This window comes from Leopardus geoffroyi, chromosome B4 (assembly GCF_018350155.1).
Source record: "Leopardus geoffroyi isolate Oge1 chromosome B4, O.geoffroyi_Oge1_pat1.0, whole genome shotgun sequence".
NCBI classification, from domain to species: domain Eukaryota; kingdom Metazoa; phylum Chordata; class Mammalia; order Carnivora; family Felidae; genus Leopardus; species Leopardus geoffroyi.
The window spans coordinates 84,035,748-84,051,885 of record NC_059341.1 but is presented as its reverse complement, the minus strand read 5'-3'; the positions used below and the strand labels follow the sequence as shown (position 1 = coordinate 84,051,885).

The window sequence follows — 16,138 nt, the reverse complement described above, 5'->3', positions numbered from 1 at the left end:
CCCCACCCCCATTTTTGGCCTGAACTCGGCAGAGGAAACAGCAGCTGGCAAACTCGGAAAGCTGGAATGAGAGAGATTCACAAACCAGATGTGCTCTTGTGGAGGGGGGGAGTGGGGGATGGGGGAAGGAAAGGAAGAGGAGCACTCGGGGCCCCTGTCCCATCGCAGCACCTCTTCAGGCCCGGGGCGGAGGGACCTGGGGGCGCTGCACTGCTCCCAAGGGACCAGGGAGCACAAGGATCTTGGAGAGATATGTGACAGCACTTCCTTCCTGTCAGGGATGGTGAAGAAAGCCCCAGGAATCTGGAGTTTGAAGGCTGAAGCCTGTCTTTGATTTCCTTCAGGGGGAGTGGGGAGGAAAGAAACAAATAACCTACTTTGGGGCAGTCTACATAGCCAAGAGAAGCCTCCCTCTGAGGTGGGAGGGAGCTGCAGTGGGGGTGGGGTAGGGCACTTGTAATCTGCTTAGAACTGCCAGCCAACCCCACTCCCCTCAGCTGAGCCTTCTGCATCTGACGCTAGCAGCCACAAAACCCATCTTTGTGGCCCGCCACTAAGGTGAGGGAACAACATGGCCTAAGTTCGGGAGCAACCACTAGCCTCCTCTGCCTCCCACCCCTCATGAGAATTGGGGCTTCCTAATGATAGGAGCTAACTAACACTTTTCAACATGGTCACTACTCATCAGCCACTGACCTGAAACACTTTGTTCATGTTAATTCATTTAGATCCTCAAAACCCTGGGAGGTGGGTACTGTTGCAATCTCCATTGTACGGACGAGGAAACTGAGGCACAGAGTGATGGGTAACTGAACAGGTGGTTTCCTCACTGACCATGAGGATGGAGCCAGATGAAAAAGGATGAAGAAAAGGAACTGGCAGGGAGAATATTTTGGTCCTCTGGCACTAGGAGTGGGGAAAGAGATTATAAGGGGTGGCAGTGACCTTCAGGGCTCCTCAGAGAGGAGGGGGAGGTGGAGGAGGCAGAGAGGGACAAGAACAGAACAGAGAGGGAAGACAGAGGAAGGAGAAGAAGGAGGAGAGGACTGGAGAGGGAGGAGAGTGAGTGAGGTTGCAGCAAGAACGCCGGGACACAGGGGCCGTCTGTTCTCAGCTTTGCCTGGAGATGAATGTGACCGCCATGCTAACTCTGGCCAACACCCCTGCCCCCCCCCCCCCTCAAACCCAGGCACCCAGCCCAGCCATGGCCCCCAGGGCCACCAAGCTGGAGCCAGGACAGGAGGTGTAGGCTTGGGTGTGTGTCCAGACACAACACGGACCCCACTGCCCTGCTTGAGCCTTGGCTGTTGTCCTCTGTCCCATTCCGGGACCTTGGGGGTGGGGTGGGGAAGGAGGGCGAGAGTGCCTGGCTAGAGAAGAGAGGATGACAGGAAAGGACAAACCCTGAGGGAGTCTTCTCCAGAAGAGGAGACCCATCCATTGATCCCCTTGGGAGCTCCCTTTGGGAGCAAGGGAGCTGCGACCTCAGATGGCGTGTCCTAAAGGACCAGGAGACTTGGGGCCAGGAAAGCATGAAGGGGATCCTTGGGGCCCTTTTCAAGAGCAGACACAGCAGAGGGAGAGATAGGCTGTGTTAGCCGGGGGATATTTTCTAAAGGGAACCACGTGAGATATCTAAAGGAACAGAAGAGCTGGGGGTGGCCAGGGGCTGGGGGGCAGAGCCTGCAGGAATCTAAACTTTCAAACATAGGGGGGTGGGGCAGCAGGGCCTTCCAGACCCAAACCGAGAGCTTTTCACTGAATTTTATGTATTTTGGGTGTTACCCGGTGGCTCCTTCCCGCAGCTCAGTGAGGCTCAGACACATTTTTGTCATTCCTGAGTCTGGGACTCTGCTTTTGCGGCCTGGACAGACGTACAGACGGGATGGCTTGGACTGCCAGGGGAGGGGAAGGGTCTCCCCCTCCATCCTGAGTCAATATTGACTCAGCAGGACATTAGCCTGACCAGTGACCTCCCCACCATCTTTTCCTTTCCCCACAAGCAAAATTCAACCCCTCAAATCCCCCCAGAGGTCATCATATCTCTCACCAGGCCTTTATAAGGCCTTTATAAGCCTACCCCCCAACACACACGCATGGTTTATGCTCAGCAGAAGGAGAAGGTCTAAGCTCCTGACCCGTTCCCCACACCTTTCTCCAGTTCTCAGGTCATGAGGAAGTTCTGAGAGAAGTCTAACCTCCCCCTTTCCTTCTGAAATATCTCCTTTCCCCTATTACTCAGCCCATAAAGGTATCAAGTTCCCTTCCTCCAGAAACATTCTCTCCAAAATCCATTCCTAAAAGTAGTGGAGGGGGAAAAAGAGAGAGAAATTTGGAGGAAAGTGAAGGGCGAACTGCAGAATTGGACATTCCGACTCTGACCTGGGAGGGGAAGAATAATTCCAAAATGGCGAGGTGGGAAAGAGAGCATGTGGGAAAGCCCAGGAGAGATGCTCACTCCCACGGAGTTTTGAGATGCCCATCCCAGGCCTGGATGGAAGTGGATGGAGACAGGTAGAGACAAATCAAGCAATGGAGACTAAAAAAGATAGACAGAGAATGCCACAAAGGGTGGACAACCAGACAGAGATGAACCAGGAGGATGAGAGACAAAGGTTCGGAGAGGCCAAGAGAGCACACACCAATGACAGCAGACAGAGGAAAAATAGACAGGAAGGGGTCTCAGCCCAGAGGCTGCCAAGATAATGGCACAGTTGTCTTAGGATGAACCCAAAAAACAACAAGCCCCCGAGACTCAGAGTAGGGTGGGGGCAGCATATATCCTGACTTATGGAGACAGAGTCCCTGCCGTAGCAGTGTCTGTCCCAAGGAATACCCAGAACAAGGGTTATTGCCTCCCACAGAATAGGGAGTTAGGGGAAGAAGACTGGAGCTCTTCAACCAGAGAAGCCAAGGCCTCGGAGAGACTCTCATCTCCCCTGAGGGAGCAAGAGGGACAAACACCTCTCCCCCACCACTATCCCTCACCTCTTTCCTGGGGAGTTTTTACACTAGTGCCTGGGGCCACTGCACCGGAAGCACTCCAAAGCCAACTGCTTCCTTCTCCAAACAATGCAGGATCCTGCTAACTGGGCTGAAATCTGGGACTGAACACAGTGGGGTGGGACTAAGTTCTCCAAATGTTCACAGGGGCACCCAGATCCACCAGGTCAAGGACCCTTTCATGGCCCCAATCAGCTGCACCCAGATTCCCCAAGGGCGGTGAGCTCTCCATACAGAACCAGAAGGCTTGAATCCTGGAGAGTACACAGAGTGGGGGGATCCTGACAAGAGACTACTGAGGGGCAATATGCCCTAGGCTCGGGGTTCTGATGTGCAAAGGCGGAGACCGCAGCAGGAGGAAAGAAAGTTTGACTTGAATAAAGAGGGGCTCCTTAAAGCATGGAGTCTTGAGGAGTTGGGCGGATTTGGACAGGATCTGGCTCTAGCCAGGACCCCAGCTGACATCCTTAAGAGGTTCAGTGACAGTGGAGAGGTTGGAGGCAAACAAAAAAACCAAAAACCAAAAACCAAAACAAACAACAACATATATATATGGGGGGGGGGAGAGAAAATGGAGGAAGGGGGAGCAAGATTGGAAGAAAAGAAGAAGCCTCTACCATCAAAATATTCCTCCAATCTCCAAATCGTTGTGCTAAACATCCCTGCTTTGAAAGACCAGGGGAAGGGGAGATGTTCAAGGATGGGGGTCTGACTGGGGAAAAAAGGAGTTTGGAAGTTTCTGTCAGAGAGCCAGGAGGCAAACACCTCAGCCTCATAACTCACTTCAACTGTCCAGCTTGTCTGATAACTGGTAATACAACTGGCTCAAGGGCGTGTGTGGAGAGGGGTGTGGAAAGAGGGAGGCAGTCGGCCTTCCCTGAGCCTTAACTGCCTGGGGCTGCCCTCCCCACTACAAGATGTTCCTAAGCTCAGCAGGGTCCTCAATGACCCTTTTTCCCATTCCCCACCTCATCCATTTCCTCATCCTCTCTGATAGCAAGTACACTCAATTCTGTTTACTAGTGGGGGTGACATGGCTCCCCAAAGAGAAGGGGACACTGGGGTGAGTTTAGGTGGAGCAGACGAGGCAGAGGAGGTGGGGAAGACTCCTAGGGCTGCTCCCCTAGAAGGAAAGCAGCAAGGCCTGCGATAGCAGCAGAAAGAAAGTTTAGACACAAAGTTAGGTATCTGGGGTCAAAAGGTTTCTTTCTTTGGAGAAAGAAGTCAGTGGGCCCAAGGCATGAGGGCAGGGGTAGAGATAAGAGAATCCTCTGGGCTGCCCTGGATAGCACCGGCCCTACAGGTCTGTACAATACCCCTTTCCCCCCCTTCAGAGTGGGGTAGAACCAATGATTCATATCTCCATTCCCAAGGTAAGAGTAGTAGAGTGTGTCTGGGGAAGGGTCCTCTTCCCGGGACTTTGGATACAGTTTGGTTTGAGCTGGGTTACAGATGTGGGCTTGGTGGAAATTTTAAGAAAGGGCAGGGAGACAGTTAAGGAGAACATGTCCAATCTCTCCCACTTCCACTCACCAGCAACTAACCTGTATTGTGGCAAATAGAACCACCTTAGAAGTCTGGGGGTGAAGCAATCTGGTGCTATCCTTGAATGAGATGGGGACTTTTCTGCTCTCCGAAGAGGCCCCTCTTGCTTCTTCCTAACTCCATCCTCCCATGATGCGAGGGTCTCTCTTTTTCTCTTAAATTTTTTTTTTCTATTCCCCCTAGAAGTCATGCACCCAAACCTCTCTGCCTTAGTTTCCCCTCCCACCTCACAGGGTTGAGAAAAAGAGGAAAGAACATGTATAACAAGGAAGTCATGGGCTAGGGCTGCCTGTGAGGACTGGTCTAGAGAGAATATTCAAGAGAAAGCCTCTTGGGCAGATAACTGAGGTAGTGGCAGAGAAGGGAACAGACAGTCAACATAACTGGGAGCCACTGAAAATACTGTCTTTTGGGGGCACAGTTACTTCCTTACTCCCTAACCTTTCTTCTCTAACTGAAGCAAGCTGGGGGGAGGGGAGGAGAGGGAGAGACAATCTGGTTTCAGAGAAAAACTTTCCCAATCCTAACCTGGCAAAATTTAGAAGATGGAGGAGGGGTGCATGATGGTACTGGGTCCAGGTTTTTCCCTGGTTGGATGGACCAAAATGACAGGAAGGGATGAGATCCCACCCTCCTCAAATAGGGGCCCAGCCCAGCCCAACCCCATGATCCTAGCTCAAAGCTTGGGCAAGACTTGAACCAGTGACTCACAAGCAAGAGAAAAATAGCTGACATAGAGAGGGGAGAGGGGACACCCCATTTCCCCAAAAAGACTCTGTTCTAGCCCAAGCCTAACTGTAATATACAAAGTGTGTGTGTATGGGGCAAAGGTGGAGAGAAATAAACACATTTCCTAAAGGAGCAGAGAATTGGGGGGTAGGGGCATAGCCATAACCCCCATCCAACCTCCAACTCTCCTTCCTGTCCAAACTGTGATCAAGCCAGAAGTCAGGGAGAAAGCAGCTTTTTTCCTCCCTCCCACCTCAGCATTCCAGGCCATTCTCCAGTCCCCTTCCCCAATGATGACATCTGACGTTTTTCATCTCAAAGCTCCCAGGAATTAAGAAGGAAAATTCAAAGTCACATAGCATCGCTGCCCCCCCCACCCCCACCCAGCCCTATCCAGGCTACTGACAGAGGCCCTGAGAGGGGGAAGTGCCCGCTTAGGAACCCAGGCGGGTAGCCCGCTGGATCCTGGACCTAGGCCTCCAAGCTTGGACTCCCCAGGCCCAGATTCCACACCCAAGCAGGGGGCCTTCCCTGTGGCCTTCCCTCTTCCCACCCACAGCCTTCCTGGGCCTGCCTGCCCTCTGCCCAGCGGGGCAACCCTGACCCAGCTCCCCCTTCCAGATTCAGAGGCCACTGCAAAAGCCCCCCCACCCCTTTGCAGCCGTACATTGCAAATCCGGATTCCTTCACATTTCAGATGGGGGTGGGGGGGGGGGGGTGGAGGATGTAGGGGAGGCAGAGGCCCTCCCCAACCAGAGACAGGAGGAGAAGGCCTCTGGATCCCAGGATCAGAAAAAAGGGGAGCCCTTTTCTCTCTTCCCAAGCCTCTGGTCTTTGTTTGGGCTGGGGGGTCCCGGAAGCATCATTTGCCCTGGGCCCCCATCCTCCAAATCGGACCCCCATCCCCGCCCCCAGTCGGGCCGCTGCTGTGTCAGCTGGACTGGGATAACAAAAGGCACCCCCTCCCGCGTCTCCCTTCCCCATCTGAGCGCAGGAGTGGGGGCTGGGGAGTGGGTGTCCCCAGGGGTCCAAGGGGGCCGCGGAATCTCACTCACCGTCGATAGCGGCCGCGACGAGAGCTGAGAGCAGGGGCAGCAACAGCAGCAGCGGCGGGGTCAGCATGGTGTGGGCTGATGCAAGCAGCAGCCCCCTCCCCTCTGGTCCTGCTACTTCTTGCCGTCGCCCCCCCCCAATTGGGGGGTCCCCCTTTTTCCTCCTTCTCCCCTCCTCCTCCTCTATTCTTATCCTATCCTTAAGCAAAGAGCATCAGGGGCGTGGGTGAAGAGGTAGAGTTCAGAGCCCCTTGGGGAGGGCCTGCTGTCGGGGGTGCGCCCGCCCCCTCCTCCCAAATCCAAACCCTTCACCCCCTGCTTTTCTCTTCTCCCCTCTTTCCCCCTCCCAGAGCGAAGCTCACAACCCCATCTCCGAGCCGCCTCCGGCTGCAAAAATGCACAATTGGGAGGAGGCGGGGTAGGGGGTGGGGGGCGTGGACCGGGTGGGGGAGCGTTTGGAAGGGGCCTGATGGAGCTCTGGGGGCTCCCCCGGTTTCCGCCTCCTCAGTGCACGGGCCTGGAGCTCGCACCACTGTTCCCCGGACTGAGGTGCCGCGACGGGGGGGCGAGGGGGGGGAGAGGGAGGGGACCGGCAAAGGAGGGAGGGAGAGAAGGGGCGGGGAAAGAAAGGGGGGGGGGGAGAAAGAGCTACGCGGCAATCCTGTGAGTGCGCATGCGCGGATTTGGCGCGCTGCCCTGGGGAGGGGGAGTCAGCGCAGCGACAGGATTTGGGTCTGGTCAGCGGTCCTAGAGTGGAGGTCTCCGGACCCCCGCTAGCCAGTTTGGGGCCTGGAGCGTCCTCTCCCCAGACTGGGCCTTCCCCCCTCCCCCGTGCTTCAGAGAGCTGAAGGGCCGAGGGGAGATTGGGCAGTGGGCGAGGAGAGCTGAGGGGCTTCTCTTTGAAACTCGGTGTCGTGTCCTAGGAGTTCAGGCTCCGTCTAGGGATCCAGGACCCGGGGTCCGGGCGGAGGCCCGATTTCCTCCGGGAACTCTGACTGTGCCTCTCCTGCCTGGAGTGGGGGGCAGGGGCCTCCAGTCCGCAAGGAAGATACGCGGAAAGGCTGAGGTTTGATTTGGAGACTTCGTAAAACAGAGACGGGGATTGGGGCCTTCGGAGAAGGGGGGCGGGGTGGGGGAGGGGCTGCGAGGGCCCGCCCCCACCTCGCCCCAGGGCTCAGAGTAAACAGGGACACCCGCGGGGACACGCCGGAGCTTGTCCGCCCGCGTAGGGCTGGGGATGGAGCCCACCTTAGTACCCGCCCCGCCCTGCTCGCCTGGCACTGGGCGCGGGAGGGGCAAGCCCTGGTTTGGAGGGAGGTGAGTCACCAACGGGTGGGGTTGAGGAAGGGCCACCCCCCTTCGCCCCAAGAGGTCTGGGTTCATTTATGTTTGGTTTGGTGTTTTGTTTTTTATACCTTCTGGCTGACTTCCCACGAAGTCGGGGTTTTAGATTCCGAGCAACAGGGATTTGGGATAAGATGAGGGACTCTGGACCCCTGCTTCCAGGCCTCGAGGTCTAAGGTGTCTGCTGAGTGCCGGACCTTTGTCCCGGCCCCGAGACCGCACGGGAATGCTACTTTGAGTCCTGAAGGCGCCGGGCGGTTCCCAGAGCCCGGTGAATGTGCTTCTGGCCACTGCCCCCTTCTGGGCGGTGTTTTAAGGTTGTACCTTGGGTGTCTGAAAGTCAGAGTTCAGGGACGCAGCAGGCAACGTCGTGGGCTGCCAGAAATTGACGTTAGAGATGAGAGAGGGTTGCACCACCATTCTCACTTTTTAAATTCTAGTGGAGGAATGGGAAGGGCTCCAAGTGCTCACACCAGTCCGTCCCTGGCAGGAAAGGGACCAGCATGGAGGACTTGTCCCATTGATGGCAAGGAGAGTGAGAAGAATCCGGAAGGCACTGGACCTTTTCACCAAACCAGAGCTTCCTCTGGGCTCACTTTGCTCAGAGCCAAGTTCACCTGCTTTTAGTCTCCTAGGCTAGAAACTTCAGACATTTTGCCAATTCCTCATCGGCCTTTCTCTCCTATATCCAATCTTGTAAGCCTGTGCTCAAGGCCTATAATTTCTCCCTCTGAAATATAGCTCAGATTTCCTCCATTTCCACTGCCAGAGAGTTTCTCTGGACAGGGGTGGGGTCGTGTTCATCTTTTTATCCAGCCCTCATGGGCTAATGCAGTGATAGGCACATTGCAAGAACTCGCTGTTTTTGTTTTGTTTTGTTTTAATTGATTAATTAATTGTTTTTTTAAATGTTTATTTGATTTTGAGACAGAGCAAGCGGGGGAGGGGCAGAGAGAGAGGGAGACACAATCTGAAGCAGGCTCCAGGCTCTAAGCTGTCAGCACAGAGCGGACACAGGAACTGCAAGATCACGACCTGAGCCAAAGTCCGACGCTTAACCAACTGAGCCACCCAGGTGTCCCTGTTTTGGTTTTTTAAAAGTAGGCTTCACACCTAGCGCAAAGCCCAACACAGGGCTTGAACTCATGACCCTGAGATCAAGACCTGAGCTGAGACTGAGTCAGATGTTTAACAGACGGAGTCACCCTGGCGCCCCACTAACTTTTTAATGAATGCCTAGGTTGGTTCCTTCCTTACCTAGGACCCTGCTCCTAATACTGTGGTCCAGGTGAAATCAGGTGAAGCCGACTTCAGGCAGTTCTGAAAGGAAAGAGCTATCTGGAGTGACCATATGTATAGCCCAAGAGAGCTGTGAGGGGCATCTCATTCCTTCTTTCATAAAGGAATCTTCCTAAAATTGCTTTCCCTATGTTTCTTCCTGGCTGGCGAACCTCTCTGCTCAGTATCTGTAGACAACCGAATCAAATGTGAATTCTTTACATTGTGAAACATGGTAATACTTAGTTAAAAAAAAAAAAAAAAAAAAAAAAAAAACCTCAAAGAGTGTAGAAAAGTACAGAAAGAATATAAGAAGTATAGGAAGGTGGGGGCGTTAAGCATCCAACTTCAGCTCAGGTCATGATCTCATGGTCTGTGGGTTCAAGCTCTGCATCTGGCTCTGTGCTGACAGCTCAGAGCCTGGTGCCTGCCTTGGATTCTGTGTCTCCCTCTCTCTCTGCCCTTCCCCTGCTCATGCTTTGTCTCTCTCTCAAAAATAAATAAACATTAAAAAAAAAAAAAAAAAAGCCTAGGAAGGTGAAAGTAAACTTGCCATGCTCCAACATCTTATTCTTTAGTCCTGCTCTCACAGTAACCACTACCAAGAGTTTCTTGGGCTTCCTTTGGAAGGTTTAAAAAAATTTTTATTGACAAATAAATATAAATAGACATCCTTTAAAACCACAAATGAGCTGATACACTATATACTGTTCTGTAACTTGCTTTTTTCAATTAACTAACTTTGATCCCTTTCCACATTAAACATACACATCTAACTCACTCTTTATATTGGCTGGTTGGAATCTCCTTGCTTGATTACTTCACAATCTACTGGGATTGTTGGGCTCTTGGGTTATTTCCAGTATGTGAACTGCTGAGGGTGTCTCTGTAAGATGAGAGAATGCATATTTCTACCTGAGCCTTTAATTATACTGTTCTCGCAGCTCCTCCCTACCCTCTTCAGAAAAGCTCTCCTGTCCTCTTCTAAGCTTGCACTCAACATAGCCTCAATACCTAGAATTTAGCACTCAATTTTGGGAGGTCTGTGCCCACCACCAGACCATAAACTCCTTAAGGGCAAGGATCACGTCTGTTACTTCTTTGCATCCACCCAATATGAGGAACTCTTGACTGGAGGAGGCTAACAGGACTGTTAAAACTAGGGGCGCCTACTCAAGGAAAGGAAACAGCCTAACCACTGTCAAATGAGATATGACTATTAACATCTTTTTTCCTGTATTTCTCCTATTGCACTCATTATTCAGTCCTTCTCTGCTTCAGCTTCTTTTCACCCCACTCTTATGCTTAAAAAAATTTTTTTTTCAAGTAATCTGTACTTCCAACGTGAGGCTCGAACTTACAACCCTGAGAGATCTAGAGTGTCATGCTATACCGACTGAGACAGCCAGGCGTCCCACCCCACTTTTATTATTAAGACGTTTCTTCCATCTTTAAATCCTTGTGTTGGAATTACAACCCAAATATGGGAAATCAAGGAGGAATTCTCTGCAATTCATGATTGGGATACCTACAATGGTGGCAGTAGGCAAAAAAGTTGGTGTATAAAGAGGATATCTCCCTTTTGCATCTCCCAGCAAGTTATTAAATATCTCCTTTTCCTGCCTAAGATGGGGTATTAAAGGAGGCAGCTCTGGGACTGAATGTCAGGCCAGAGACTGACGCCACCTAGTGGTCAGTTAAAGAAGGTTAAAGAAGTGTGAATAGGAAGGAAGGGTGTCTCTGAAGGGTCTGGTGGAAGGTAGGAAGAGAACCAAGATTTACTGAGCACTTACCATGTACCAAGCCCACTCAATGTATTTTACGTGGATTAAGTCACTTCTATCTCAGAACCACCTGTGGCATAGGTGTTATTTCCAGTTTGTAGATAGATACGGCGATAGAGGCTCAAGGAGATTAAGAAATCTGCCCCAAATCACAGTGCAGATTGGAGCCCAGTTCTCATTCATTTAATCAACATTTATTAGGTATCTTATTTGTGCTGGACACATTTCTAGGTGTGCACAAGGGACAAGAGATGAAAGCACACAATCTCAGCCTTCAAGAAGTGCACAATTTAGTGGGGTTGCTCAACCTGATGATTGATAATCACAACACAGTGCCTAATGCCTGTGATAAAGGAAAACACAGAGGGAACCAGAGCCAGATAACTATTCCAAAGAAAGAGATCAAAGCAGAGCTGGGCGTATGATGCCAAACTACATGTTGAAGAGAGAGGAAGAAGATGACAAGCAATGACAAGAGATGCATGTTTTAGGTTGAAGGACAGGCAAAGGCATAGAGACATGAAGAAGTTTAAAACACAAATGGCCAATATGGTATGGCTGAAGTTCAAGATACTTGTTGGGCAAGGTAATGGAAGAGGTATCAGGGAACCTAATCACAAAGGGTGGTTTTGGCCACATGAAGTACTTAGAACTTTTTTTCTAAAAAGTAGTTGGGAGCCAGGCAAGAAATTGATGAAGTCCTAATGTATCAGCCATAGAACTGAGGAGGAAGAGGACTCCAGACTAAGAAGACAGGATCAAGTATGTTAGTTGATTTATGATGTCAGCCTAGAGAATAATGACAGAAAGCGAGGACTAGAAACTTTGGATCACATTAGAATGTTCTCAAAGTTCTCATATCTAGGCTGCACAATAGAATAACTGAAGAGCTTTTAAAATTCCAATGCTAGAAGACTTATATCACTTGACTTCAAGACTTGTAAGCTACAGTAATCAAGACAGTGTGGTACTGGCATTAAGGGTCGACAAACAGATCCATGAAACAGAATAAGAGGGGTCAGAAATAGACTCACACTTAAAGGTCACTTGATTTTTGACAAAGGTGTCAAAGCAATCCACTGGGGAAAGGAATAGCTTTTCAACAAATGATGCAGAGAAAACTGAATACCTATAAGGAAGAAATAAGTGAAACTTGACCCCTCCTTCATACTACATGCAAAAATTAATTCAAAATGGATCAAAAGACTAAGGCATACGAGCTAAAATGATAAACTTTTAGGTGAAAACATAGAATAACTTCATGACTTGGCAGTAAAAAAAAGTCTTAAGTTATAGAAAGCAATAACTATAACAGAAATATCAAGATTTAGGGGTGCCTGGGTGGCTCAAATGGTTAAGCCTCTGACTTTGGCTCAGGTCATGATCTCACAGTTTGTGAGCTCAAGCCCTGCATCCGACTCTGTGCTAACAGTTCAGAGCTTGCAGCCTGCTTCAGATTCTGTGTCTCCCTCTCTCGCTGCCCCTCCCTGCTCACACTCTGTCTCTCTCTCTCAAAAAAAATAAATAAATATCAAGAATTAAAACTTTTGTTTATCACAAGACGCCATTACGAAAATGAACAAATAAGCCAAATAGGTAAGGAAAATACTGATCTGACAAAGGACTGGTATCTAGGATAGGTAAAAAAAAAAAAAAAAAAAAAAAAAAAAATCTATAACACAGTAATAAAAAGACAACTTTTTTAAAAACGGACAAAAGATTTGAACAGATATTTCACAAAAGAACATGTATGAATGGACAATAAGCACATGAAAAGTGTTCAGCATCTTTAGTCATCAAGAAAATGCAAGTTAAAACCACAATGGAAAGTTTTCCACACTCACCAAAATGGTTAAACTTTTAAAAACTCACAATACCAAATGTTAGTGAGAAGTAGACCAACTGGAACTCACACACAGTGTTGAGAATGTAAAATGTACTATCGGTTTGGAACAATATGTAACATTTCTTATAAAAGTGAGCATATACCTATAACCCAGCAATTATACTCCTAGTTATTTATTCAAGAGAAATGAAAATGTATACAAACAGATTTGAAGAAGAATGCACATAGCAGTTTTCTTCATAATAGGCAAAAACTGGCTACAGCCAGGTATTTGTCATTTTTTAAAAAATGATAGACTATAATGAGATGCTACCCAGTAATGGACAAACTATGTTGTGTTACACACAACAACATGGGTGAGTCTCAGAACATTCACCAGTGAGTAAAAGAAACCAGACGTATAAAAGCACATCCCGTTTTACTCCATTTATATGAATTCCAGAAAATAAAATCAGAACAGTGGGGATGGGGTGGGGATTATGATCTATATCTTGACAGGGGTTTAGATGTCACACAGAGGTGGAGTGGTATGGCAGGGATTTGAACCCAGGTGCCCTAGCCCCAGAGGCCATGGTTTAAGCCACCATATTACATTGCTTTGCTGCTGGGATGCTTTAGCCTTGGGTCTGGATGAGAGTACACAGGAAGAGTAGCCTTGTGAAGGCGGGACTGAGAAGGAGCACCTAGAGACGTAGAGGGAGGACTAGGAGAGAGGAAGCAGGAAAACCAACAAGGGGAGGGCTTAGTCAAGAATGGCTAACGGTGTTGAATACCGCTGAGGGGTCCAGCAAAGACAGGGGTGGGCCAGTGTCCCGGGTACATAGGTAGGCAAAAATGACATGGGCCTGAACAGTTTCATTGGACTGGTGGGGGCAGCCACTGGTTGGCAGTGTCCTGAGGAGGTGAGGAAGGGAAGACCATGAATGTGAATAACTTTCCCAAGAAGCTTGGCTACACAGGGGAAGAGAGAGAGATAAGACAGTAGTTAAAGGGCCAGTTAGAGGCCTGGGATTTCCTTGCAGAGGCTCAATCCTGACCACAGTTGGCTCCGTCCAGGGATGCTCGCCCACCCACCAAGGTTGCCACTTTTTCTTCTGTGAGGTGAAGATCTATTGGCCACAGTAAGCCTCTGACAGCCCCAGGGCTCTATTTGGAAACTTGAGATCAGCTGACCCTACCATTGCTCACATCCTGTCATCCTTGGCAAGCCTCAATGGGCGTCTACCCTTCTCCACTTAATCCGGTGCTTCCTCTTCCTGACCACCCTTGCACTGCTCCCCATACCCCTCCTTGCACAAAGCCTGAAGCCACACTTGGCTCAGATTGTCCTTGCCCCTCTTTGCTTGTCTGAAACCTGCTTCTTCCCTGAGGACATTCTTCTTTTAACGAGCTATCACTTATTCTCCCAGGTGCATAAGATGGGTGGTATGGGAACATGGGCATTCGGATGTTCTGGGCTCTCCATTTCCAATAGTCACCTGGCTCCACTGAGGTCTCAGTTAGGGATACATCTAGAAGCAAGTAACACAAGACCCAATTAAAGTAAATGGAACAAGGTGGAGTTCTAGAGCAGATCCAGGGCTGGTTCAACAGTTTTCTACCTCTTCACACTGCTTCTCTATCCTAAGTGCTCTCCTTGGTCGCAACTGTTTCAGTCCTCACATATGGACTTAGCTTTGAAGAAGAACAGAATCTTTCCCAAGAACTCCCTAAGGTCCTAGTGGCCAGGGGAATGGGATTGGCTAGACCAATGAGATTCATCCCCTGAATGCATGGGAGGGGAACACCTGTACAAAATCCAGACTTTGCCAGCAAGGCAGAAGGGCTTGCTACTGAGGCACTACCATAAGTGCTCGCCTTGATAGTCCTATAAATCCCTCTACATTTTAAGGGCCAACAATTCCACCTTCCACTGAGAAGACGTGTAGCATACTGCTCCCGGGCAACAGTCATCACACCAGACTGACTGGGTCCAAATCCCAGCTCTCTCACTTGCCAGGTCTTTGGCTTTAGGCAGGATACTTAACCTTTCCACACTGCAGTTTCCTCATCTGTAAAATGAGGGCTATCAACGCTATCCGGTAGAACTTTCTGTGATGATGGTAATGTCCCATGTCTGTGCTAATATAGTAGCCATTAGCCATATGTGGCTATTGAGCGTTTGAAATGTGGCTAGTGTATCTGAGGAATTTATTTATTTATTTACTTATTTATTTATTTACTTATTTACTTATTTTTGAGAGAGAGAAAGAGAGAGAGGCAGAATGAGGGGAACAGAGGATCAAAAGCAGGCTCTGTGCTGAGAGCAGCGAGCCAGGCTCAAACTCATCAACCGCAAGAACATGACCTGACCTGAAGTCGGATGCTCAGCAGACTAAGCCACCCAGGTGCCTTATTTATTTACTTTGAGAGAGAGAGAGGGAGAGAGAGAATCCCAAGCAGGCCACACACTGTCAGCGCAGAGCCGCACGTAGGGCTTGAACCCATGAATCATGAGTTCATGACCTGAGCCCAAACCAAGAGTTGGACACTTAACTGGCTGAGCCACCTAGGAACCCCAGGAATTGAATTTTTAAATTAAAATTAAATAGCCACATGTGGTGAGTGGTTACCATCTTGGGCACATAGTTCTATCTCACAGTATTGTTGTAGGATAAAATGTACAGTGTTTAGAATTTTAGGTAGGAATTGAAGTGACACATAAGCTCTCACTAAAGGTTAGTTCTTGTTATTTTTGCTGTCATCCACTGATGATGTCACGATTGCTTTTGCCCACACTCCCTGAAGACTTTGGCATCTGACCTACTGTATTCCTATCCACCTCAGGTCTTTGCAAACCCAGATGGCTTCAACTATGCATGCGGGTAGTCCAGCCAGCACCCTGGCTTCTTGGTTCCTTGCCCTCCTCAACTCCAATGACTCATCAACCATCATGTTGCCATAGCCACTCAGTCCTGGAGCTATGACCTACACGGTGTCCTCCTAGGAGAGCTGGCCTGAAATCTCATCCCCTTGTCTCCAACTGGAACACTCCAGGCCTCTAACTCGTTTTTCCTTTGCTCCCAGTAAGGCTACTCTTTAGGTCTGTTGAGACTTCCAGTTCCTTGACTCTGTTCTTTCCTTACCCACCAGTTCCTCGTGTCTTTATTTCTCTTCCTACCCAGCCTTGATTCTACAATGCTTCACTTCTACCCCTCCATGAAACAGTCTCCTCCTCCATCATTAGTAACCTTCTGAACTGTTCTGGCTTCAGACTTACACTTTAAATCCATTCTCTACACTGTAGCAGGTGGTCTTTCTAAGAAACCTCATCATATTACTCACCTGCCCAAATCTTCTAATGCTCCCCATTGCCAACTACCACCCCTTTCCAGAAGGTACCATGGTCCCACAGTATCCATACCTTTACACACGCTAGACTCTCTTCCTGGTTTAACTCTCCTTTTGTTCTTTGCTTGAATAATTCCTATTTTTCCTTCAAGATTTAGTTCAGGCATCACCTCCTACAGGGAGCTCCCTGATCTCTCCTATCTGCTATCTAGTGTAGAAGCCCCTCC

The 16,138-nt window shown here is 49.5% G+C and overlaps 2 protein-coding genes across 4 annotated transcripts in view; one reads left to right on the top strand and one right to left on the bottom strand.

The window, feature by feature from the left end:
- The window catches only part of LRP1 (LDL receptor related protein 1), an 82,688-nt gene extending 75,964 nt beyond the window's left edge, over positions 1-6,724 (bottom strand). For both annotated transcript variants that reach the window (XM_045462821.1, XM_045462819.1), the window contains exon 1: positions 6,333-6,724. In XM_045462821.1, the coding sequence (XP_045318777.1) occupies positions 6,333-6,399 (67 nt within the window). In that variant the 5' untranslated portion in view covers positions 6,400-6,724. The remainder of the gene's footprint in view (positions 1-6,332) is intronic.
- Positions 6,725-6,782: 58 nt separating this feature from the next.
- The window catches only part of STAT6 (signal transducer and activator of transcription 6), a 27,756-nt gene continuing 18,400 nt past the window's right edge, over positions 6,783-16,138 (top strand). Inside the window, exon 1 of one of the 2 annotated variants that reach the window (XM_045462822.1) lies at positions 6,783-6,878. The gene's annotated coding sequence lies outside the window, so the exon portion shown is untranslated. The remainder of the gene's footprint in view (positions 6,879-16,138) is intronic. The other variant, XM_045462823.1, reaches the window with a different exon arrangement.